The 26,495-nt window shown below is 38.4% G+C and overlaps 1 protein-coding gene across 1 annotated transcript in view; it reads right to left on the reverse strand.

Moving 5' to 3' along the window:
- RAVER2 (ribonucleoprotein, PTB binding 2) overlaps positions 1–26,495 on the reverse strand; it is a 155,499-nt gene that overhangs the window by 22,998 nt on the left and 106,006 nt on the right. Inside the window, exons 10-11 of the mRNA XM_021096539.1 lie at positions 17,141–17,252; positions 15,173–15,309 (exon numbers count right to left, since the gene is read on the reverse strand). Of these exons, the coding sequence (XP_020952198.1) occupies positions 15,173–15,309; positions 17,141–17,252 (249 nt within the window). The remainder of the gene's footprint in view (positions 1–15,172; positions 15,310–17,140; positions 17,253–26,495) is intronic.

Raw genomic sequence — 26,495 nt, forward strand, 5'->3', positions numbered from 1 at the left:
GCCACTAAGTATAAAGTAGGCTGCTTGGACAGCCATAGGTTAGAAAGACAACCAGGAGCTAGGGCAGGAGTGAATGGTAAGGTTCATCTCCTACAGGAGGCCATGGCTCCGAGATTGGGAGAGGCATGTATTTTATCTAATGCTTAGAAACCAACACAGACAATCAAAGAAAGGGACATAACAGAGGAATATGTTCCAAATGAAAGAACAAGATAAAACCTCCGAAAAAAAATTTAATGAAATTGAGATCTGTGGTTTACTTTATAAAGAAGTCAAAATAATGGCAATAAAGATGCTGACTAAGCTCAGGAAAACAATGGATGAACAAACTGAGAATGTAAACAGAGATAGAAAATACAAGAAAGTACCAGAGGTCCCTGGTAGTGCAGCAGGTGAAGGTTCAGAACCACTGACCTAAAGAAGATAAGCTAAACTGAAAAATAGTACTACTACTGAAAAACACAATACAAGAAAATACAATACTCAACATCGGACTACAGGAAGCAGAAGAAATGATCAGTGAACTCAAACAGGGCAATGGAAATCATCCAATCAGAGCAGCAAAAAGAAAAAGAATGAGGAGTTCCCGTCGTGGCGCAGTGGTTAACGAATCCGACTAGGAACCATGAGGTTGCGGGTTCGGTCCCTGCCCTTGCTCAGTGGGTTAACGATCAGGCATTGCCGTAAGCTGTGGTGTAGGTTGCAGACACGGCTCGGATCCCACGTTGCTGTGGCTCTGGCGTAGGCCGGTGGCTACAGCTCCGATTCGACCCCTAGCCTGGGAACCTCCATATGCCGCAGGAGCGGCCCAAGAAATAGCAAAAAAAAGACAAAAAAAAAAAGAAAAAAAAAAGGAAATGGGGATGGATGTCAACAGGCCGAAAAATTAAAAAAAATAATAATAATAATAAAAAAAAAGAAAAAGAATGAAAAAAAGGTAAAGATAGCTTAAAGGGACTTATAGGACACTATCCAGCAGACCACCATTTACATGATAAAAGTCCCAAAAGGAAAAAAGAAAGAAAAGTTATTAAAGAAATGATGGGAGTTTCCATCATGGCACAGCAGAAGCGAATCCGACTAGGAATCATGAGGTTGCGGGTTTGATCCCTAGCCTTGCTCAGTGGGTTAAGGATCTGGCATTGCTGTGAGCTGTGGTGTAGGTCACAGGTGTGGCTTGGATCCCACGTTGCTGTGGCTCTGGCGTAGGCCGGAGGCTACTCTGACTAGACCCCTAGCCTGGGAGCCTCCATATGCTGCAGGTGCGGCCCTAAAAAGGCAAAAGACAAAAGACAAAAAAAAAAAAAAAATAATAGAAATGATGGTTGAAACCTTCCCTAACCTGGAGAAAGAAACAGATGTAAAGATCTAGGAATCCAGAGAGTTCCAACTAAGATAAGCCCAAAGACACTCATACCAAGACACACGATGATTTTTAAAAAAGTTAGACAAGGAGAGAAACTTAAAAACAGCAAGAAAAAAAAAAAAAAAAAAACAACTTTGTTACGTACAAGGACTCATGAGACATCAGCAGATTTTTCAGCAAAAACATTTCAGACCAGAACAATACTTTCAAAACGCTGAAAGAAAAAGCTGCCAACCAAGAATTTTCTATCTGGCAAAGCTGTCCTTCAAAATTGAAGGAAAGATGAAGAGCTTTCCAGACAAGCAAAACCAAAAGGATTTCATCACCACTAAACAGATCTTACAAGAAATGTTAAAGGGAATTCTTTCAACTGAAAGAAAGGGTACCATTTAATGACACAAAGAGGAGTTCCCGTCGTGGCGCAGTGGTTAACGAATCTGACTAGGAACCATGAGGTTATGGGTTCGGTCCCTGGCCTTACTCAGTGGGTTAAGGATCTGGCGTTGGTGTGAGCTGTGGTATACGTCGCAGACACGGCTCGGATCCCACGTTGTTGTGGTTCTGGTGTAGGCTGGTGGCTACAACTCTGATTAGACCCCTAGCCTGGGAACCTCCATATGCCATGGGAGTGGCCTTAGAAAAGGCAAAAAGACCAAAAAAAAAAAATATATATATATATATATATGTGTGTATATAAGCTATATATATATTAAAAAACAAAGAAATATGAAAGTATAAATCTCATTGGTAATGATAAATATATGGTAAAATTCAGAGTAATATAATATTGTAGAGAAGTAATCACTGATAAAGCTAGCATGAAAAGTTGTAAAAATAACTCAAACCATTGGTAAAGGACACATAAGATAAAGAGATATAAACTGGGACATCAAAATCAAAACTTGGAGCTCCCTTCATGGCTCGGTGGTTAATGAACCCGACTAGAATTCACAAGGATGCAGGTCAATCCCTGGCCTGGCTCAGTGGGTTAAGGATCTGGGGGCACTGCCGTGAGCTGTGGTGAGGGTTGCAGATGTGGTTCGGATCTGGTGTTGCTGTGGCTGTGGTGTAGGCTGGCGGCTACAGCTCCGATTCAGCCCATAGCCTGGGAACCTCCATGTGCCGAGGGTGGGGCCCTAAAAGAAAAAAAAAAAAAAAAAATCAAAACTTGAGTGATGTCAGCACTGTGCCAGGGTGAGGCATTCCCTTTGCCTTTCCCGGTCAATCTACAACCAGCTAAACATCCACAACTCAACAAAGGCACCTCTGCCCAACACACTAGGATGCTAGAGAAGTCCACATTCCACACATCTGTGCATCCCAAAGCGGGTGGACTGGAACACAAAGAGGAGGTGAAAATGGGAACAGCAGAAGCAGTACCTGCCCTCCAGCCACAGCAGCTGAGCCTGCAGGCCCAAAGAACCCAGGAGCAGCAGGGAAAGCAGCATACAAACTCCAGCCTCCCCAGCATGGTGGTGTTCACAGCCAGAGGTAACCTGGCAGCAACAGCAGTGGGGGCTGTGTCCTATCTCTTCAGCCACACAGGCAGCCTCCAGCTCCCTACCACCTGCCCACAGTGGTGGCACCTTGGAACTCTACAACCTCTGACATTGTACAGGTGCCTGTGACCCCAGCTGACCACTCACCTCCCCAACAGTAGCAGAGTCTGCAATTCAAGAGATTTGGGACATAGCAGAAGCATCTCCCATCCCAGTGCCTCAGGAGGGTGACACCATCAACACCAAGACTTTAGAGGCACCAGCAGAAAGTGGGCAACTCCCCTGACAGACCTTAAAGCACCAACTCTCACAAACAACCAGAAGCAGCGCAGGTAAGAAAACTAAATACTTGTGCTACAGTGCCACCTACTGGAAAACAAAGGAGAGCCCTGTGATTTTTTTTTTTTGGCTGTTTTTTTAGGGCCGCACCTTGGCACATGTAAGTTTCCAGGCTAGGGGTTCAGTCAGAGCTACAGCTTCTGGCCTACGCCAGAGCCACAGCAACGCAGGATCCGAGCCCCATCTGTGACCTGCACCACAGCTCACGGCAATGCCAGATTCTTAACCCACCGAGCGAGGCCAGGATCAAACCCGTGTCTTCATGGATGCTAGGTGGGTTCGTTAACCACTGGGCCACGACGGGAACTCCTAAAATAAAATTAAAAAAAAAAAAAAAAAGAGGTTCCCGTTGTGGCTCAGCAGTTAACAAAGCCACCTAGCATCCATGAAGATGAGGGTTCGATCCCTGGCCTCACTCAGTGGGTTAAGGATCTGGCATTACCATGAGCTGTGGTGCAGGTTGCAGATGTTGCTCGAATCCTGCGTTGCTGTGGCTCTGGCGTAGGCCAGTGGCTACAGCTCGGATTTGACCCCTAGCCTGGGAACCTCCATATGCTGTGGGTGAGGCCCTAAAGAGACAAAAAAAAATTATTTTATGATTCTTATTTTTTCCATTATATGTTGATTTACAGAGTTCTGTCAATTTCTACTGTACAGCAAAGGGACCCAGTCATACACATACATACACACACACACACACACACACACACACACACACACACACACATATATTCTTTTTCTCACATTATCCTCCATCATGTTCTATCATAAGTGACTAGATATAGCTCCCGGAGCTGTACAGCAGGATCTCATTGCCTATCCACTGCAAATGCAATAGTTTGCATCTATTAACCTCAGACTCCCAGTCCATCCCAATCTCTCCCCTTCCCCCTTGGCAACCACAAGTATGTTCTCCATGTCCATGAGTTTCTTTTCTGTGGAAAGGTTCCTTTGTGCCATATTTTAGATTTCAGATATAAGTGATATCATATGCTATTTGTCTTTCTCTTTCTGACTTACTTCAGTTAGTGTAAAAGTCTCTAGTTCCATCCATGGTGCTGCAAATGGCATAATTTTGTTCTTTCTTATGGCTGAGGAGTATTCCATTGTTTATATGTACCACATCTTCTTAATCCAATCATTTGTTGATGGACATTTAGGTTGCTTCCGTGTCTTGGCTACTGTGAATAGTGCTGCGGTGAACATACGGGTGCATGTTATCTTTTTCAAGAAAAGTTTTGTCCAGATATATGCCCAAGAGTGGGACAGCTGGATCATATGGAAGTTCTATATTTAGTTTTCTGAGGTACCTCATACTGTTTTCCATAGTGGTTGTACCAATTTACATTCCCACCAACAGTGTAGGAGGGTTCCCTTTTCTCCACACCCTCTCCAGCATTTGTTGTTTGTAGACTTACTAATGGTAGCCATTCTGACAGGTGTTAGGTGGTACTTCATAGAGGTTTTGATTTGCATTTCTCTGAGAATTAGTGATAAATTGTTGAATCCTTAGAATCAAGTAAAAAAAGTTATACCTTAAGAAGAAAGGTGTTTATTACTTCAAATGCACCAGCAGAGGAACAACTCAACAAGCATCGTGAAAACCCTCTGTAACATTGTATTCAAAAAAGAAAATGAAAATTCTCTATAAACCAAACTTAAAGTCATGGAATACTGTGATCTAACAAGAGAGATCTCAAAAATAGCTGCCATGAAGAAATTCAAGGCAATTCAATGAGCTCAAGAATAAAATTAATGAACACAAGGAATACTTTACTATAGAGACAAACTTTAAAGAAGAACCAAATTCTGGAGCTAAAGAACTCAATAAATAAGATGAAGAATGCCTTAGAAAGCATTGGATATAGAAGAACCTTATGGGAGAGAAAATCAGTAAGCTTGAAGACAAAAATATAGAAATGATCCAGGCAAAAGAATAAAGAGGATTAAAATCTAGGGGTAAATGAGGAACCTCTAAGAATCCTATCCAACTCTTCCAGAAAGGGCAACATTAGGATAATGGGTATCCCAGGAGGAAAGAGGGAGAAGTGAACAGAGAGTTTATTTAAACAAATAATAGCTGAGAACTTCCCAAACCTGGGGAAGGAACTGGATATACATGTAGCTAAGAGAATGTCTGATTACCTCAGCACAAAAAAAAAGAGCTTCCCTAAGTAAGATGCATTATATTACAACTGTCAAAAGTCAATGACAAATCATTTTAAAGGCAGCCAAGGGCAAAAAAGGATGGTAACTCACGAAAGAACTCCCATTAGACTATCAGCAGATTTCTTGGCAGAAACTCTACAGGCCAAGAGAGAGGGGTCATTCTCAAAAAACTGGAAGATAAAAACCATCAGGCGAGAATATTCCATCCAGCAAGTTATCATTCAGAAACGAAGGAGAAGTAAAAGCTTTCCCAGACAAACAAAAGCCAAGGGAGTTCATCAACACTGGATTGGCCCTGTAAGAGATGTTGAAAGGAGCTCTTCAAGCAGAAACAGAAAGGGCAAAAGGACACAAAACTTGGAGTAAAGTGCTAAAGACACGGAAAGAACCAGAAGACTGCAACTCTCTATCAGAATAGGTTTTTAAACACTCTAGCGTGATACTAGAACACGGGAGAAGAAAACTGCAGCCCTTTCAAGCAGTTGGTGGGCTTTTTAAACAGTAACATCATGAACTGGTACATTAAATGTTCTGAGAGGGGAATGCAAAATTTAAAAAGTAGAGGTTAAAGGCGGGAAAAGCAGTATAAAAAAACCCCATAACTACTTCAACTTGTTGAACTCAGCATAAAGGGGGGGATGATGTGAGACAACAAAAACACAGAGCATAAGAGGGAAGAACAAAAAATGAGACTTACATAGGCAGGTGAATATGTTATTAGCAGAAGATCAGACTGACTTTTCTATGAGATAATTTATACAAACCTTCTGGTAACCACAAAACAAATCGAGAGCAGAGGCAAGACACATAAAAAGATGAAACTGAGAAAAACATCACAGAAAACCACCAAACCAAAATGGCAGAAATACAAGGAAAAAGAAATAATGGAAATATACAGCCACCAGAGAATAATAAAATGGCAGTACTAAGTCCTCGTTTATCAATAATCAACCTAAAGGAGTTCCCGTCGTGGCGCAGGGGTTAACGAATCTGACTAGGAACCATGAGGGTGCGGGTTCGATCCCTGGCCTTGATCAGTGGGTCAAGGATCCAGCGTTGCCGTGAGCTGTGGTGTAGGTCGCAGACCTGGCTCGGATGCCGCGTTGCTGTGGCTCTGGCGTAGGCTGGCGGCTACGGCTCCGATTCGACCCCTAGCCTGGGAACCTCCATATGCCACGAGAGGGGCCCTAGAAAACACAAAAATACAAAAAAATAAAAAACAAAAAATAACTAACCTAAACGTAAATGCATTGAATTCACCAATCGAAAGAGAGTGGTTGGATGGATTAAAAAACAGGACCCAACTATATGCTGACTCCAGGAGACTCTGAATAGACCGATCATTAATAAAGAGAATGAAACAGTAATCAAAACCCTCCTGAAAAACAAAGGTCTAGGACTAGATTGCTCAACAGGTAAATTCTGCCGAACACACAAAGAATTAATACTTATCCTTCTCAAACTCTTCCAAAAAGCTGAAGAGAAAGGAATTCTTCCTAACATTTTTTACAAGGCCAACGTTACCTTGTCACCAAAACCACACAAGGACCACACACACAAAGAAAATTAAAAGTCAGTATCTCCTGGAGTTCCCATCATGGCTCAGCAGAAAAGAATCTGACTAGTATCCATGAGGACACAGGTTCAATCCCTGGCCTTGCTCAGTGGATTAAGAATCTGGTGTTGCAGGCCACAGATGTGGCTTGGATCTGGCATTGCTGTGGCTGTGGTGTAGGCCAGAGGCTACGGCTCCAATTTGACCCCTACCCTGGGAACCTCCATATGCCCTGGGTGCGGGCCTAAAAAAAAAGACAAAAAAAGAGTCAGAATCTCTGATGAACACATATGCAAAAATAGTTAACAAGATATTAGCAAACCAAATACAACAGTATAGTTAAAGAATCATGGAGTTCCCGTCATGGCGCAGTGGTTAACGAATCCGACTAGGAACCATGAGGTTGCGGGTTCGGTCCCTGCCCTTGCTCAGTGGGTTGATGATCCGGCATTGCCGTGAGCTGTGGTGTAGGTTGCAGATGTGGCTCGGATCCTGCATTGCTGTGGCTCTGGCGTAGGCCGGTGGCTACAGCTCCAATTAGACCCCTAGCCTGGGAACCTCCACATGCCGCGGAAGTGGCCCAAAGAAATAGCAAAAAGACAAAAAAAAAAAAAAAAAAAAAAAAAGAATCATACACCATGATCAAGTGGAATTTATTTCAAAGATATAAGGATGGTTCAGTAGCCATAAATCAATGTGATACACCACATTAATGAAATGAAGGATAAAAGCCATATGATTATCTCGATAGATGCAGAAACAGCATCTCACAAGATTTAATACCCAATTTAAGATAAAAGCTCTCAATAAAATAGAAATTTTATTTATAATACAGGCCAAGTATGAAAAATTCACAGCTAATCTATTCCTCGGGAATAGGACAAGGATGCCCACCATCACCATTTTTATTTCATAATAGCATTAGAAGTTCTTAGTAAAAAGCAATTAGGCAAGAAAAATGAAGGCATCCCAATCAGAAAGGAGGAAGTTAAACTGTCATTATTTACATATGATATGACTTTGTATACAGAAAACTCTAAAGATTTCACTAAAAAAAAAAAAAAAAACTATTAGAAATAATAAGGGAATACAGTGAAGCTGCAGGCTACAAAGTCCACATACAAAAATCTGCTGTGTTTCTACATGCTAACAATGAGCTAGCAGGAGGGAAAATTAAGAAAAAATCTCATTTATTCTCACAACAAAAGGAATAAAATACCACTGAGGTGAAAGCCCTCTAAGCTGAAAAACATTAAGACATTGTTGAAAGAAACTGAAGAAGACACAAAAAATGGAAAGATATTCCATGCTTGTGGACTGGAAAGGTTAACATTGTTAAAATATCCATATTACCTAAAGTAATCTACAGATGCAATGCAATCCCTATCAAAATTCCAAGGACACTTTTCACAGAAATAGAACAAAAAATTCTAAAATTTGTATGGAACCACAGAGGACCCTGTTTAACCAAAGCAATCCTGAGAGATAAGAACAAAGCTAGAGGTATCACACACCATCATTTCAAACTGTGTTACAAAGTTGCAGTAATCAGAAAAACATGGTATTGGCGGAAAAAAAGAAATAAACAGATACACGGGTCAATGGAACAGAATAGAGACCTCATAAATAAACCTACACATATATGGATAATTAATTTATAACAAAGGAACAAAGAGCATATAATGGAGAAAAGACAGGCTCTTCAATAAATGGTGTGAAAACTGAACAGCCACATGCAAACGAAAAAGAAACTAGACCAGTATCTCACGCCATACATAAAAATCAACTCAAAAGAGATTAAAAGATTTGAATGTAAGACTGAAACCATAGCATCCCTAGAAGCAAACACAGGCAGTATGCTCTTTGACCTTAGTCTTAGCAATATGAGTGCAGTTCGATGGGATGGAAAACCTAAAATGACCAACTGTACTAGTTCATCCACAATCTGAATCAAACCATTAATACCCTTCCTTACAGTTTCTTTTTTCTTTTCCCTCCCTTCCTTCCTCCCTTCCTGCCTGCCTGCTTTCCTTTCTTTCGCCTTGCCTGTGTCATGTGGAAGTTCCTGGACCTGTGCCACACCAGTGACAACACTGGATCCTTACCCCACCGAGCCACCAGGGAACTCCCTTTCTTATAGTTTCAAGTCCAGCTTTTAGACTTCATACCTAAAGAAATCAGAATTAATTTGATTATCTTTTCCACATTAAACAGTTCATTTCTTTCTTTCTTTTTTTTTATTAGGGCCACATATGCAACATATGGAAGTTCCCAGGCTAGGAGTTGAATCAGAGCTGCAGCTGCCGGCCTACACCACAGCCAAAGCAACACCAGTGCTGAGCCACATCTGCAAGCTATACCACAGCTCACAGTAATGCCAGATCCTTAACCCACTGAGTGAGGCCAGGGATCAAACACACATCTGCCTGGATACTAGTTAGGTTCATTTCTACTAAGCCTAAACAGTTAATTTCTAACATTTTATTTAAAGAACACAAATTTTCTTTTTTTTCTCGGTTGTTAAAAAAAATTTTAAAACCAACATGTTTCATTTTGTGACGTTAATAATACAAATGACAATAAAATGTCTTTTTCTCATTTATATATGCATAGATGTTTTAAATTTTCAATTTCATTTTTGCCTCTCAGCTACTCGCCTTTCTTCATATGAGTAATATTTCTTTTTTTTTAAATTTTGTCTTTTTAGGGCCACATTCGTGGCATATGGAGGTTCCCAGGCTAGGGGTCGAATCGGAGCAGCCACAGCAACACCAGATCCAAGCTGCATCTGTGACCTACACCACAGCTCACAGCAATGCTGGTTCTTAACCCAATGAGTGGGGCCAGGGATCAAACCTGCGATCCTTGCAAAAGTCCTCACACTGAGCCTTCGGTCTCTGGTGATGCTGGAGCATTTATGATGGGACATGGCCAAACTTCAATCATGTGCCTGAAGTCGTGGCTACTTTCCTTCTACTAATGATTGTTCAGTTGTGAGGAAACCTCTAGTGAGGCACTAAAAAGTTCTTGGATTTAATAAAAATTAAAGTGTTTGACTATAATTTAAAAAGATATATGCACCCCTATGCTCATTGCAGCACTATTCAAAACAGCTAAGACATGGAAACAACCTAATGTCCACCAACAGATGAATGAATAAAGAAAATGTGGTATGTATATACAATGGAATATTACTCAGCCATAAAGAAGAACAAAACAATGCCATTTGCAGCAACAGGATGGAACTAAAGATTATCATACTAAGAGTGATAAAAGCCAGAAAGAGAAATATAAATACCATATGATATTACTTATATGGGGAATCTAAAGTACGACAAATGAATTTATCTATGAAACCGAAACAGAAATGCAAACATAGAGAAGAGATTTGTGGTTGCCAAGGGGGAGGGTGGTTGGGAAACGGATCAGGGGTTGGGTTAGCAGATGCAAACAAATATATATAAAATGGACAAACAACAGGGTCCTACTGTATATAGCACATGGAACTATATTCAATATCCTGTGATACTGTGATGGAAAATTTTTAAAAATAATGTGTGTGTGTGTGTATATATGTGTGTGTGTGTGTGTATAAAAAAATCAATTTGATGTATAGAGGAAATTAATACAACCCTGTAAATTAACAATACTTCAACCCCCTTGCTGTACAGTGGGAAAATAAAAAAAAAAAGCAAAACAATACTTCAGTTTAAAAAAAAAATAAGGGAGTTCTTAGGTAGCCTAATGGTTAGGACTTGGCACTTTCACTGTTGCAGCCCAGGTATAATCCCTGGTCTGGGAACTGAGATTCCACATCAAGCTGATGCACGTAGCAGCCAATAAATATATGATAAACAAATAAACCAAATAAATAAAGTGTTTGAGCCAATATATATTTTTAAAGGACTGATCCTTCAAAAGGTATTGTACTATGTTTTTTTTTTTTTAAAAAAAAGGAAAATTTGCAGAGTTCCCATGGTGGCACAGAGGAAACGAATCCAACTAGTAACCATGAGGATGTGAATTTGATCCCTGGCCTTGCTCAGTGGGTTAAGGATCTGGCATTGCCACAAGCTATGGTGTAGGTCCCAGTTGCGGCTCGGATCCCACGTTGCTGTGGCATAGGTTGGCAGCTGTAGCTCCAATTCAACCCCTAGCCTGGGAATTTCCATATGCTGCGGATGTGGCCCTTAAAAAATTCAAAAAAAAAAGGAAAATTTGATCATTTCTTTACAAATTTTGGTGTACAAATTATATATTAGATTTAAGTATGTTTAATGAGCATTAAAAAAATCAAAACATCAAAATCCCTTGAAAAATTAGACAAACATGTTAGAATAGCAATTCAAAACTATCTTCAGATTTATTCATATTGTGCATTATGCCTTTGTAGATTTTTTCAAACACTTATAAGACGAATTTGGTTTATAAACAAAAGTTTTAAAGTAACTTTAAATACATTTCAAAAACTTGCTTTCCTTAATTCCAGTTTTTAGTGAAAATCATTTTTAATGTACATCTTAAGTTATTATCTAGGACGAATATAACCTGTCATTCCACAATTATTGTTTAAACTAAGTTTAGGTTTCAAGAAATATTTCATAGAGTTAGTGTCAGTCACAAGATTCTACACAGCACAGTCCACACAAAACTCTCTGGCAAGTTTCTCTGCATTATTTGCCCATTAGGTGGCAGCATGAGGCTCCATAAGACAGGACTAAGTATCGCTAGTATCACTTTTTGTTCATTTGGGTTTTTTTTGTTTTTTTCTCTTCCCTCATCACACGATTTCGTCATATATTCTGTGGTTGATTTTCTGGAACAGGTAGTCAGCTTCCTGGCAGGGATGATCCGAGGAACCAAGCACAACACAATAGGCAAGTAGATGGCGCTTCTTCCTCAAGTAGGGGATGCTAGTTAACCAGTCTGGCAAGTGTAAATGTAAACCCCAAACCACAACCTCAGCACTCATAGGAGAGCTGACATAGTTCTCACGGAACTCTTTAAGTTATTAAAACTAATGACTATGTCAAACCTCCCTTAAGGTGGGCTTTTCCCAACCGTCTAACACCGAAGTACCGATTTCTCTCCACCTTAGAACCTGACGTGTCAAACCCCACCCACACTTTCAAATAGGATAATACAGTTGACCATAATGCTATGAGTGCTACAAGAAGGTGCACGACAAATTTTTAAACAACTAAATCTATTTCTGATTTCATGTTTCTCAGTACCAGCTAAAACATTTAAGAAATGAAGTTGCTGAGAAAATAACTGCAGCGCAATGGCAATTCTCATTAATTGCTGTAATCAACTAGAGAAATGGGAGGGGCAGCCCGTTTTAAATTGGTGTCTAACTAAAACAAGATCTGGAATAATTGATTTAACTTGATTGCTTATCATTAGATACTTTTAAGATCATTAAAACACTGAATGGAAATGCTATTTAGTTAAGGCTTATGTTTTAAAATTAGAGTCCGGGAGTTCCTGTCGTGGCGCAGTGATTAACGAATCCGACTAGGAACCATGAGGTTGCGGGTTCAATCCCTGGCCTTGCTCAGTGAGTTAAGGATCCGGCGTTGCCGTGAGCTGTGGTGTAGGTCGCAGACGCGGCTCAGATCCCACGTTGCTGTGGCTCTGGCATAGGCCAGTGGCTACAGCTCCGATTGGACCCCTAGCCTGGGAACCTCCATATGGTGCAGGTGCAGCCCTAGAAAAGACAAAAAAATAAAATAAAAATAAAACAAAATAAAATTAGAGTCCAATATTTGTTGATATTCATAAGGTTGTACAGTAATAACCACAATCTAATTTCAGAGCATTTTCATCACTCCAAAAAGGCATCCCATAAGTCCTACTGCTCCTGGCCCCTAGGAACCAGTATCTGTTTACTATTAAGGATTGGCCTATTCTGGACATTTCACATAAATGGCATCACATGATATGAGACTTTTTGTATCTGGCTTATTTCATGTAGCATAGTGTTTTCAAGGCTCATCCATTCTGTGGCAGGATCAATACTGTTCCTTTTATGGCTGAATAATATGCCATTGTATGGATGTTTATTCATTCGTGAATTGATGGACATTTAGGTTGCTTCCCTTTTTGGCTATTATGAATAAATAACACTGCCATGAAAATTCATGTACTACTCTGCAGTAGACATCTACTTAAATCCTCTTTGGTATATACCCTAGATCATACGGTAACTTGCGTTTAATATCTTGAGGAACTGCTGAACTGTTTTCCAAAGCAACTGCACCATTTTACACTCCCCTCGCCCCAGCAGTGCAGGATGGTGCCAGTTTCTCTGCCTTCTCCCCAACATTGGTTATGGTTCACTTTTCTTCCTCTTCCTTCTTTCTCTTCTCAAGACTGGGAAATCTCAATAAACCTATCTTCCAAACCTGTTGGTTATTTCTTCTGCCTATTCAAATCTGCTACTCTGCCTTAGTCCATTTTTCATTTCTTGTCTTTTTTTGGTCTTTTTTGTCATTTTTGTTTTTTCTAGGGCTCCATCTGTGGCATATGGAGGTTCCCAGGCTAGGGGTTGGATTGGAGCTATAGCCACTGGCCTACGCCAGAGCCACAGCGACGCGGGATCCGAGCCAAGTCTTCAACCTACACCACAGCTCACAGCAATGCCAGATGGATCCTTAACCCACTGAACGAGGCCAGGGACCGAACCCGCAACCTCATGGTTCCTAGTCAGATTCGTTAATCACTGAGCCACGATGGGAACTCTGAATTTTTCATTTCAAATATGATTGTTATAAAAAATTGTTATTGTTACACTTTTCAAATCCAGAATTTCTATTTAGTCCTTTTTTATAAGTTTTGTCTCCATATTATTTTCTATTTGGTGAGACACCGTTGTCACACTTACAGTTCCTTCCTTAGATGTGGTTTTCTCCCATTCTTTGAACATATTTAAAATAGGTGATTTAAATCTTTGTCCAATAAGTCCAATATTTGGGCGTCCTTAGGGACAGTTTCTATTTAATTGCTTTTTTCCATTTATGGTCCATACTTCTTTTCTTTGCATGTCTCATGATTTTTTGTTGAAAAAGGATATAATGTGGCAACTCTGGAAATCAGTTTGTACTCTTCCTTTAAAATTTGTTCTTACTGCTGTATGTTTTTTTTTTCTCTCTCCCCCTTTATTTTAGGGCTGCACTTGTGGCATATGGAGGTTCCCAGGCTAGGGGTCCAATTGGAGCTGTAGCTGCTCTAAGGAAAGCAAAGTGGAGTTACTGCTCTCACAGACAGGAGGGAGCTGAGAAGGCGACTGCTCTGAGAAATAAGAAAGAGTCTGAACTGCTCATCATAAGACTGTTATGATTACATAATCATATACTACCAACATGATGTACACTCTCAGCTTAAGCCTCTAAGAATAAGCTGAAGGAAAAAAAGGGCAAAGCAAAACTGACACATTTAACGACCAAGTATGGCTTTTGAATATAATGATTTTTTCTTCCTTTTTTGGCTGCACTTTAAGCATATGGAAATTCCCAAGCCAGGGACAGAATCTGAGCCAGAGCTGTGACCTACGCCTCAGCTGCAGCAACACCAGATTCTTAACCCACTGTGGCAGGGCAGGGATCAAACTGGCAATGCCGCAGGGACAAGATGGGTCATTAACCCATGGCGTCACAGAGGTAACTCCACTGAATATAATACTTTTAATGTTACTGATTGACTTTTAAGAATTAGCGTAATAGTGCTAATTATGACCATGTCTCTATATTCACAAACAGTGGTGAAGAGCAGAGGCATTTCCTTAGGTTTCTTAGACAGGTTCATACTGGTGTAAACCAGAGGTCAGCAGAGTTTTTCCCTGAAAAGCTAGATGGTAATTATCTAATCTTGTGAGCAATACAGTCTCAATTCTATCTGCCCAACTCTGCCACTGCAGCACCATAGCACCATAGACAATATGCAAATAAATGGACGTGGCCATATCCCAATAAAACTTTACTTCTGAAACAGGCTGTGGGCTGGATTTGGTCTGTAGTTTGCACAACACTAGTGTAAACAATGTGAGGTAAATATCTAGTGCAAAATGATACTTAGCAATCTCTAGAACATATCCTAAAATTCCAAATGGTGAATAAGAAATACTGTATAGAATAGCACAGTTTTACTTTCCTTTGATATTACAGGAATCACTCCAGGGACCTCAGTATATATTATAGTTGAAGCAATTTTTCTATATATCATTGAAACCTGAGAATCACGTACCTGTGCATAATCACCAAAAGGTGGAGAATAAACGATGCACTTTTCCAATGTGTGTTGTGATTCATTTCCCTGAGAGATTGCCTCCAGAATGTTGCCTGCAATTCCAGTCTTCTGTAGGGTGGTTTTACTTGCAGGGGCTTAAGGCAAAATCAACACATCTATTTTAGTTAAGTGGTTTTATTATAAATTACAAAGAGTACAAAAGTCATTAATTCAGCATATTCTCAAACAGAACACATTTTAGTTTGCCAGTAAATATCTACATGTATTATCCCTAGGGGAAAATATATAGTATATGATATTGCCTCATTTATTTAAAACAACTGAAAACAGAAGCCTGCCCTATTGGTAAATAATCTTAATGGAAACATTAAAAAATTGGAGTTCCCGTCATGGCGCAGTGGTTAACGAATCTGACTGGGAACCATGAGGTTGCGGGTTCGATCCCTGCCCTTGCTCAGTGGGTTAACGATCCGGCGTTGCTGTGAGCTGTGGTGTAGGTTGCAGACGCGGCTCGGATCCTGCGTTGCTGTGGCTCTGATTCGACCCCTAGCCTGGGAACCTCCATATGCTGCAGGAGAGGCCCAAGAAATAGCAAAAAGACAAAAAAAAAAAAAATATATATATATATATGTGTGTGTGTGTGTGTGTGTCTAACCTCTCAAACAAGGCATACAATTTGTAAATTAACCATTCTTATTAACGCAGTCATTGTAACCATCTATTTTTGGACCATATAAAAATACTGTAGGTATACAAAGGCACATTAATTTCTTTTGGCTTTAAAAAAATTACAAATTCATATTTAGATATTTTCATAAAATACAAAGAATGTATATTAATAACAAAATTCTTCTTCCATCTCTTTTCATTCAATCCTATTCTTTCCCCCAGAGATAATGGTTTAGAATTTATTTTGCCCGGATTTACTTTATTCATTTACACATTCAAATATATGTGTAATGTATTTGAATTCTTGCATGTAAGAATGCACAGCTTTAAATAAACATGAATGAATCATTTTATGCACACATTTGCTTCTTCCACGTAACAGTTTGTTTTAGAGATCATTTCATATTTGTACATGTAGTTCTCTCTCAACTATATATTCCATTTTATGACAAATTATCTAACCACTCTTTTGTTGATGACCATTAAGGCATTTTCCAGTTTTTCACTATGGAAAACCAATGTGTAGTGAATATCTTAGTGCCTAGAGCATGTCTCAATTGTAATGTTCTCTAAACACTGTTTTATTTGATTTAATGGTTTTAGTTCACTAATTAAAGGACTAAGGAGGGCCTCCAAAAGTAAAGGAGAATACCGCTTTTATCAATTATTAGTAACTAATATATTTTATGGTATTTACAAATACTCTCGATATATTAGATTACACAGAGATTTAAACTACATATTTTAGAAATACGATTCTAGATGTATTGTAAAGAATTCCAGGATTGCCAAATAATTCCTTTATCTAATTGTTTTTAATCATGATTCCATAAATATTTCAATAAATGTATTTATATTCTTTTTCTTTTTTTTTATGGCCTCACCTACAGCATACAGAAGTTCCCCCAGCCAGGGATCAAATCTGAGCCACAGCTGTGACCCAAACCACAGCTGAGATAATGCAGGATCACTAACCTACTGTACCCAGCTGGGGATTGAACTCATACCACCACAGAGACAATGCTGAATCTTTAACCTGCTGCACCAGAGTGGGAACTCCTAATAAATTGATTAGACTCAATAAAATATTAAAAATGTGTTTTCCTTAAATAAAATAGACTGCATTTTAAAAACTTTAATTTTAATTATTCTCTCAATTTAAAGACTAGGATCATCATTTAGGCTTTAATTGGTCAGTACGCACTTTTGTTTCCATTAAGTTATAAATTAAAGTAGAACTCATTGTGAAAAGTATTCAATAAAACTCCAAAATATTAATGCTGAGCTCTCACTTACATGATAAGCACACACTGGGCAACACACTTGCCAAGTTCAAGTATGGATTTTTACTGAGCCGAATTTCTTTTGGTGGTTCTCCCAAGAGTGAAGTCTGATTCTTAGAGGCAGCCTATTTATCAAAAACAAGAGAGTGGGTACTTAATAAGAGGTACAAGAAAATAAAAACACAGAAAAATATTCTTCAATAAATCTATTTTAGTATGATGAACATTTGTCAAATTTAGTTTGAAGTTATAAAGTTATGAGATGTTTCTGGATATTGATTAAAATGATCACATTTCACCTGCTGTTTTTTTTTTTTTCCAATTAGTTGTTTTTTTTTGGCTTTGTTTTGTTTTGTTTTTGTCTTTTTAGGACCGCACCCGCAGCATATGAAGGTTCCCAGGCTAGGGGTCTAATCAGAGCTGCAGCTGCTGGCCTACACCACAGCCACAGCAACGTCAGATCCTTAACCCAGGGATCGAACCTGCAACCTTATAGTTCCTAGTCGGATTCGTTTCCACTGTGCCACAATGGGAACTCCCCAATTAGTTTTTTAAAACTATTCTAGAACCAGAGAACTTTAGAACTGAAAGAGAATTAAAGGCCATCTCGTACAACCTTCTCGTTCGAAAACTGAGAGAATTCGTTTGCAAAAAAACAAATCTCATACCTTATTTTCAGAAATACTATTATCAACATTTTCTTATTAAGACTTTTACTTAATGTTGTATGGCAGCAGCTATATGACAAAGGCAAAGCTTATTTATCTCTGGTATTAAAACTAATACCAGGAGTTGCCACTGTGACACAGTGGGTTAAGAATCCGACTACTGTGGCTCAAGCTGCTGTGGAGGTGCAAGTTCAATCCCTGGACCAGCACAGTGGGTTAAAGGATCCAGCATTGCTGCAGCTGCAGTGTAAGTCACAGATGTGGTTTGGATTCAATCCCTGGCCCAGGAATTTCCATATGCTGCAGGTGTGGCCATTAAAAAATAATAAAGTAAAACAAAATAAATGGATTTAACAAAACCCAATTCAACATTTAGAAGATCAACCCAGAGATTCATATTTGTTTAAAAATGTATATAATATCAGTATATTTTTATCTAAGTGTAAGGATTCTAGTATTTCATTAACAGAAAAAAGAGAATCATGGGCTGATTCTTCAGTATGTTTCATATTCTGACAGAATTTTTTTCACTCTCATATGGTAAAGAGTTTTGAAAAATTTTTTCTTCTTCATTTTTTTAAATTCACATACCCAAAACCATTTATTTAAAATGTGTAATTCAATGGTTTTTAGTATATTCACAGTCACTAATTAAAATAAGAAACAATTCAGTTTAGTGAACACTAATACCTATGTTTTCTTTTTTTTTTTTATGGCCATACCTGCAGCATATGGAAGTTTCTGGGCCAGAGACTGAATCTGAGCCACAGCTGCAACTACACCACAACTGAGACAACACTGGACACTTTACCCACTCTGCCAGGCTGGGGATCGAACCCATATCTCCATAGTGACCTAAGCCACTGGAGTTGGACTCTTAATCCATCGTGCCACAGCAGGAACACTGCTATGTCTTCTTTTAATTTTTTATTTTGTTCACTGAACAGAATGAAGAAAGCATAATCTCCAGTGCTTATTTGCATGTTTGAGAGTCAGAGCTCCTAACATTTTTTCCGTATCTGGCCAATACTGTTGTATTTAGACAGAGGAAGCTGTCTTGCATATCCTCATAAGCCCCAAAGAAGTCCACATTTGCTTGTGACATGTAAATCACAGATACAGATGCATTCATTCATTCATTATGTATACTGAATACTTACTATGCTTTAGGCACTGTAGGAAGCATTGATAATACTAAAATGAGTAAGACAGGGTTACTATCCTTAAGAAATTCGGTCTAATAGATAAGATAGCTCAAGAGAGGTCTAAGATAAAAGTATAATGTTGTAGGGAGTTCTGTTGTGGCTCAGCAGTAATGAAACCTGACTAGTAAACATAAAGATTCAGGTTCAATCTCTGGCCTCGCTCAGTGGGTTAAGTATATGACATTGCTGTGAGCTGTGCTATAGGTCACAGACATGGCTTGGATCCCACACTACTGTGGCTGTGGCACAGGCCAGAGCTGCAGCTGTGATTTGACCCGTAGCCTGGGAACTTCCCTATGCCCCATTTGTGCACCCCCCCGAAAAAGCAAAAAAAAACCTCAAAACTCTAAGCTTATAAATGGGAGCTAAAACCATTATATATGTGCCAAAGGAAAACATATAGCATGAGAAGAGATAGAATCCTGGAGAAAATCCAATGGTTGAGGAACATCCAAATTTAGCCAGCAAACAAGTTTCAAATTTTGTTTCTAAAGTATTCAGTTTGCTAAAGTAATCAGATTATATCCATAACTCTAACTATGCATGAGAACCACTTTAAAAACTTGAAAAAAATAAATAAATACAGAGTCTCTTAACAAAGAAAAGCCAAGAACCAAATGTCTTCACAGGAGAATTCTAAGTCCTGCAAGGAATTAACATCAACCATTCTCAAATTCTTCCACAACATTGAAGAAGACTGAATGCCTCCAAACTCATTCTATGAGACCAATATTACAATGGTTCCAAAGCCAGACAGAAACTGCAAGCAAAGAAAACTACAGAACTATATCCCTTAAGAATCCTAATGCAAAAACCATCAACAAAACACTAGCATACCAAACTTGGCACATTATTAAAAGTATTATACACCATAACCAGCTAGGATTTCTTCGGAGAACGCAAGGATGATTCAACATACAAAAATTATTCAAAGTAATAGACCCCATTAACAGAATGGAGAAAAAAAGAGCATGATCATCTCAATTGATGCAGAAAAAAAAACATCTGACAAAATTCAACACCTTCAACAAATTATCAATAGAAGGAAACTACCTTAACATAACAAAAGTCATACACAAAAAGCCAATGCTGTGCTTAATGGTGAGAGACTGACACCCTTTCTTCTGAGATTAAGAACAAGACAAATACACCTGCTGTCACAAATTCTGTTCAACACAGTACTGAAAGTTCTAGCCAGAGCAATTAGGCAGGAAAAATGTAGAAATAAAAAGCTTTCGAATTGGAAAGGAAGAAGTAAAATTAGCTCCCTTTGCAGCTGACATGAAAACCTAAAGATTACACACACACACACACACACACACACAAATCATAACACTGTAAGAACTACTAGAATAATTCATCAAAGTTGCAGGATATAAATCAACATGCAAAAATCAGTTATGGTTCTATATGCTAAGAATGAAGAATCCAAAAAGAAAATTTTAAAAATTTTCCATTTTCTTTTCAAGAAGAATAATTGGGAATTAATTGAACCCAAGAGGAGAAATATTTACATACTTAAAACCACTGAAAAAAAAAGTAAAGACATAAATAAATGGAAAGACATATCATCTTCATGTATTGGAAGACTTAATATTGTTAAAATGTCAATTCTACCAAAAGTGATCTACAAATTCAATACAATCACTATCAAAATCCCAACTTTTTTGAGCAGAAATAGAAAACTCCACCCTTGATATGAAATATCAAGAGACCCCAAAATAGTCAAAGTATTACTGAAAAAGATGAACAAGAATGGAGGGCTCACACTTCCTGATTTTCAAACTTACTACAAAGCTACAGTCATCTTAACAGTATGGTACTGACATAAAAACAAACATATAGACCAATGCAATAGGACAGAGAGCCCAGAAACGAATTCTTACATACACGGTTAAATGATTTTCAATGAGTGTCAAGACTATACAGTGAGGATAGGAAGTCTTTTCAACAAAAGTGATGGGAATATTAGATAGCCACGTAAAAGGATGAAGTAGATCCTTACCTAACATCATGTACAAAAATTAAATCAAAATGGATCAAAGATCTAAATTTAAGAGCTAAAACCATAAAAGTCTTAAAAGAAGAGCTTGGGTGACACCAGACATGACAATGATTTCTTGTCATTGGATTATACCAAAAGCAGAAGATAAAAAAATCATTTGTTGGGCCACAAAACAAGTCTTAACAAATTTAGGAGTACTGGAATTATTTCAGGGATTGTTCTCACTACAGTGGTATGAAACTAGAAATCAACACTAGAAGGAAAATAGGAAAATTCGTAGATATGTATAAATTAAACAACACACTCTTGAACAACTATAGAAGAAATCAAAAGAGACATCTAAAGTACCTAGAGACAAATGAAGATAGAAACATAACATAGCAAAACTTATGGGATGTAGTAAAAGCAGTTTAAGAGAGAAGTTTATAGCAATAAATAGCTACATGAAGGAAAAAGAAAGATCTCAAAGAAACAATCTAAATTTACACCTTAAATTTAGAAAGAATTAGGAATTAACTAAGTTCTTAGAAAAAGAACTAAGCCAAAAATTAGCAGAAGAAAGGAAATACTAAAGATTAGAGCAGAAATCAATGAAATAACATTATAAAGACAGATCAATGAAATTAAGTGTAGGTGTTTTGAAAAGATAAAGTGGAGAAGTTTAGCTACACTAACCAAAAGAAAAAGAAAGGACTCAAGTAAATACAATTGACCCCTGAACAAGATTTTGAACTGTGCAAGTCTACTCATACATGGATTTTTTTTCAATAAACATAGTACCTGTATTTTAATTTTACAGATATTTAAATTAAGTATGGGGAAAAGTTTATTTTCAATTAAAGATCATAACTTGTAGAATCAAAAGAATAAGGGTCTTGATTCTATGCAAACTATTTCAGCTTCCTGCCCTTGAGTCAGTCGTTTGTCAATTTCTTTGTTTTTGAGACACAGTTTTTTTTTTTGTTTTTTGTTTTGTCTTTTAGGGCCGTACTTGCGGCAATATGGAGGTCCCCAACTAGGGGTCGAATGGGAGTTACAGCTGCTGGCCTACACCACAGCCACAGCAGTGCCAGATCCTTACCCACTGAGCGAGGCCAGGGATAGAACTGTGGCCTCAGGGATTCGTTTCCACTGAGCCATGATGGGAACTCCAATATGTGAATTTTTGACTGCTCAGGGGTCAGTGTCCCTAAACTCTTTTATTTAAGGGTCAAATGCATTTATAAATGAAAGGGGAGACATTATAACTGATACCACAGAAATACAAAGAATCATAAAAGACTATTATCAACAAATGTATGCCAACAAATTGCATAACCTAGAAAGAAATGGATAAATTCCTAGAAATGTACAGCCTGCCAAGGCTGAATCAAGAAGAAACAGAAGAGCTTCTCCTGTGGCTCACATCATAACTACTTGGCATTGTCTCTGCAGTGACAGTGTTGTTTTCTAGTTTCATACCACTGTAGCGAGAACAATCTCTGAAATGATTTCCGTACTCCTAACAGGAGTTTGATCTGGTTTGATCCCTGGTCCAGGACTTCCATATGCTGCAGGTGTGTCCACATGTTTAAAAAAAAAAAAAAGGAGAAGGAGGAGGAGGAGGGGGAAGAGAAGAAGAGGAGAGAAAGAAGAGGGGGAGTAGGAGGAGAAGAGAAGAAGCGGGGAGGAGGGGGAAGGAGGAAGAGAAGAAGAGGAATAAGAAGAAACAGAAAATATGAACAAACCAAGAATGAGTGAGGAGTAATCAAACAGCTGACAACAATGAAAACCCCAGGATCAGGTTGGCTTCACTGGCGAAGTCCACCAAATATTCAAAGAAGAATTAACATCAATTCTTCTGAAAGTTTTCCCAAAAATTGAAGAGGAAGGAATACTTTCTAACCTATTTTACAAGGCCAGCATTTTTCCCTCCTACCAAAGCCAGACAAAAATATGACCAGAAAGCTACAGGCCAATATCCCCCTTGAACATAGATTCAAAAATCCTCAACAAAATCCTAGCAACCCTAAATGAAATACTACCAGTCTGAATTAAACAACACATTAAAAGGACTGTATACCACAATCAAGTGGGATTTATCTTTGGGATGCAAGGGTGGCTCAACACAAGCAAATTAATAAAAGTGATACACCACTTTAACAGAATAAAGGATGAAAACCATATAGTTGTTTCGACAGATGTAGAAAAACACTGAACAAAATTCAACACCATCTTACAATGAAAACTCTTAATAAACTGGGTGCAGAGGGAACCTATGTACCTCAACATAATAAAAATCATATACAAAGGACATAACCATAGCTAACATCATAAGCTTTTCCTCTATGATTAAGAACAAGATAAGGATGCCCACTCTCATCACTTCTATTCAGCACAGTTGTGGAAGTCCTAGCCAGAGCAATTAGGTAACAAAAAGAAATAAAAGGCATCTAAATCATAAAAGAAGAAATTAAATCATCTGTTTGTTGCACTTCTATATAGTAACAATGAACTATTCAAAAAAAGGTAAGAAACTAGTCCCAGTTATAATACCACCAAAAATAAAATATTTAGGCATACATTTAGCCAAGAAGATGAAAGCTCTGTATACTGAAAATCTGTAAGACAGTGATAAAAGAAACTGAAAATTAACACAAATAGTTGGAAAGACATGCTGAGTTCATGGATGTGAAGAATTAGTATTGTTAAAATGCCCATATGGCCCAAAGCAATTTACAGATTAAATGCAATCCCTGTTAAGATTTCAATGGCACTCTTCACAAAAATAGAACAAACAATCTTAAAATTTATGTGGAACCAAATCCACATAATAGCCAAAAGCAATCTTGAGGAAAAGTACAAAGCTGGAGGCATCACACTTCTTGGTTCCAAGCTATATTACAAAGCTATAGTAACCAAAACAGTATGGTACTGACAAAACCCAGACATAATGACCAATGAAAAGAACAGAGAATCCAGAAGTAAAGCCATATATAGGTGGCCAACTAGTATTTGAAAAGGGTACCAAGAATACACAATGAGTAAAGGATAGTATCTTTAATAAATGGTGCTAAGAAAATTATATGTCCACATGGGGAAAAAAGAGATTGGGTTATGACTTTACACCATACACAAAAATATATTCAAATTGGATTAAAGATTTAAATATAAGAAACCTGAAACCATACAACTAGGAAAAAATATAGGGGAAAAGTTACCTGACATTGGTCTTATTAATCATTTTTTGGATATGACATCAAAAACACAGACAACAAAAGCCAAAATAATCAAGTGCTAAAAAAAGAAGGTGAAACTAAACAGCTTCTCTACAGCAAAGGAAATCATTAATAAACAAAATTAAAGGCAATCTAGGGAATGGAAGAATATATTGCAAACTGTATATCTGAGAAGTTAATACCCAAAATAATTAAGGAGCTCATATGACTCAATAATAAAGAAAATAACCCAATTAAAAAAATGGGCAAAGACTCTGAATAGACGTTTTTACAAAGACACTAGGTGACCAACAGATAAATGAAAAGGTGCTTAACATCACTCATCAACAGGGAAATGCAAATCCCAAACCACAATGAGACATGACGTTTGTGAGGATGTGGAGAAACTGAAACCTTCATGCTTTGCTGGTGGGAATGTAAAGAGTACAGCTGCTGTAGAAAATAGAATGGCAGCTCCTTAAAAAATAAAATACAGATTTACCGTATGATCCAGCTGTTCCACTTCTGGGTAAATATCCAAAAGAACTGAAAGCGGGGATTCAAACAGATGTCAATGTATCAATGTTCACAGCAGAATTATTTACAAGACCCCAAAGATGGAAACAACCCAAATGTCTATCATTAATAAATAAATGAAATGTGGTATATAAATCAATAGAATATTATTCAGCATTAAAAAAAAGGGGATGTTCCAATACACTACACATTACAACAACATGGCTGATCCTTGAAGACATTATCATGACAGGAATAAGATACAAAGGACAAAAATTGTATCCTTCCACCTATAATAGTCAAATTCTAGAGACAGAAAGTAAAGAGCATTTATTGGGGGCTTGGGAGAAGGGAAAATAGAGAGCTGCTGAAGGGGTATAATGCTGCAGTGACGGATGGTGACAAAGTCCCAGAGATGGACAGTAGTGATCGGTGAAAAACGATGCACTTAAGGCCACAGCATTTTACACTTAAAACTCAGATCTCACTCCTATCTCTATGAATCAAATTTTCAGGGCAGAGGGAGTTAAGAGCCCAGCTCTCTTCTTCTTTTTTTTTTTTTTAAACTCCGTTGGTGATTCTGACAAAAAAAGACAGAACCTTGAATCGCTGGTCAACCTAATATCAAAGATAAAGGTCTAAAAATCTAAAGCCAAGTTTAACCAGCTGTTTGACAAAGTTCTCAATCTTGCTGTATACCTGCAAAATATACTTGGAAAGTTATTTGGTCCAAACCCCTATTGTCAGGAATGAAGAATCACTTCTACAACAATCTGTACAACAATCAGTACAGCTGTTCACCTGGAATCTGCTTAACTGTTTTCAGAGATATGACAATCACATATTTGTGTGTGTGGGGGGGGTGTCTTTTAAGGGTCACACCTGCTGCATGTGGAGGTTCTTAGGGCTAGGGGTTGAAATGGAGATACAGCTGGTGGCCTACACCACAGTCACAGCAATGCAGGATCCGAGCCACATCTGCCACTACACCACAGGTCATGGCAATGCCGGATCCTTAACCCACTGAGGGAGGCCAGGGATCGAACCTGCATCCTCATGGATACTAGTTGGGTTTATTACCATTGAGCCACAACGAGAACTCCCATATAATCGCATATTTGTAATAGTGTCAAACGTTTTCTTTGTTTGAAAACTTTAATTATTCTTCATTATATTAAGCTTAAATCTTCTTTATTGTATAGTCATACTTATTGGACTAGTTCTGCTCACCAGAGAAACATAAAATACCACCTCACTAGATTAGTCTGTAAATTTTTTTTTTTTCACGTCAAATTAAGGGAGTTCCTATTGTGGCTCAGTGGTTAACGAATCCGACTAGGAACCATGAGGTTGCGGGTTCGATCCATGGCCTTGCTCAGTGGGTTAAGGATCTGGCGTTGCCGTGAGCTGTGGTGTAGGTCGCAGACGCGGCTCAGATTCCACGTTGATGTGGCTCTGGTGTAGGCCGATGGCTACAGCTCCGATTCAACCCCAAACCTGGGAACCTCCATATGCCACGGGAGGGGCCCTAGAAAAGACAAAAAAAAAAAAACAAAAGTCAAATTAAATGTCAGCTAGTCAACTTTTGCCAAGTTCTATTTATCTATTTCCTTCAATTCTTCTTCAAAGGACTTGTTTTCCAGGTCTGGCCCCACTTCAGCTGTCTTCTTCCAAATACATTCTCATTTGCCCATTTTGTGAATCACCTCAAGTTCAGTTTTTCAAAAGACTAGTGCTTTCGATGAGTCTGTGCAAAGACTATTCACGTGAGTTTGAA

Source organism: Sus scrofa, chromosome 6, assembly GCF_000003025.6.
Source record: "Sus scrofa isolate TJ Tabasco breed Duroc chromosome 6, Sscrofa11.1, whole genome shotgun sequence".
Lineage (NCBI taxonomy): Eukaryota > Metazoa > Chordata > Mammalia > Artiodactyla > Suidae > Sus > Sus scrofa.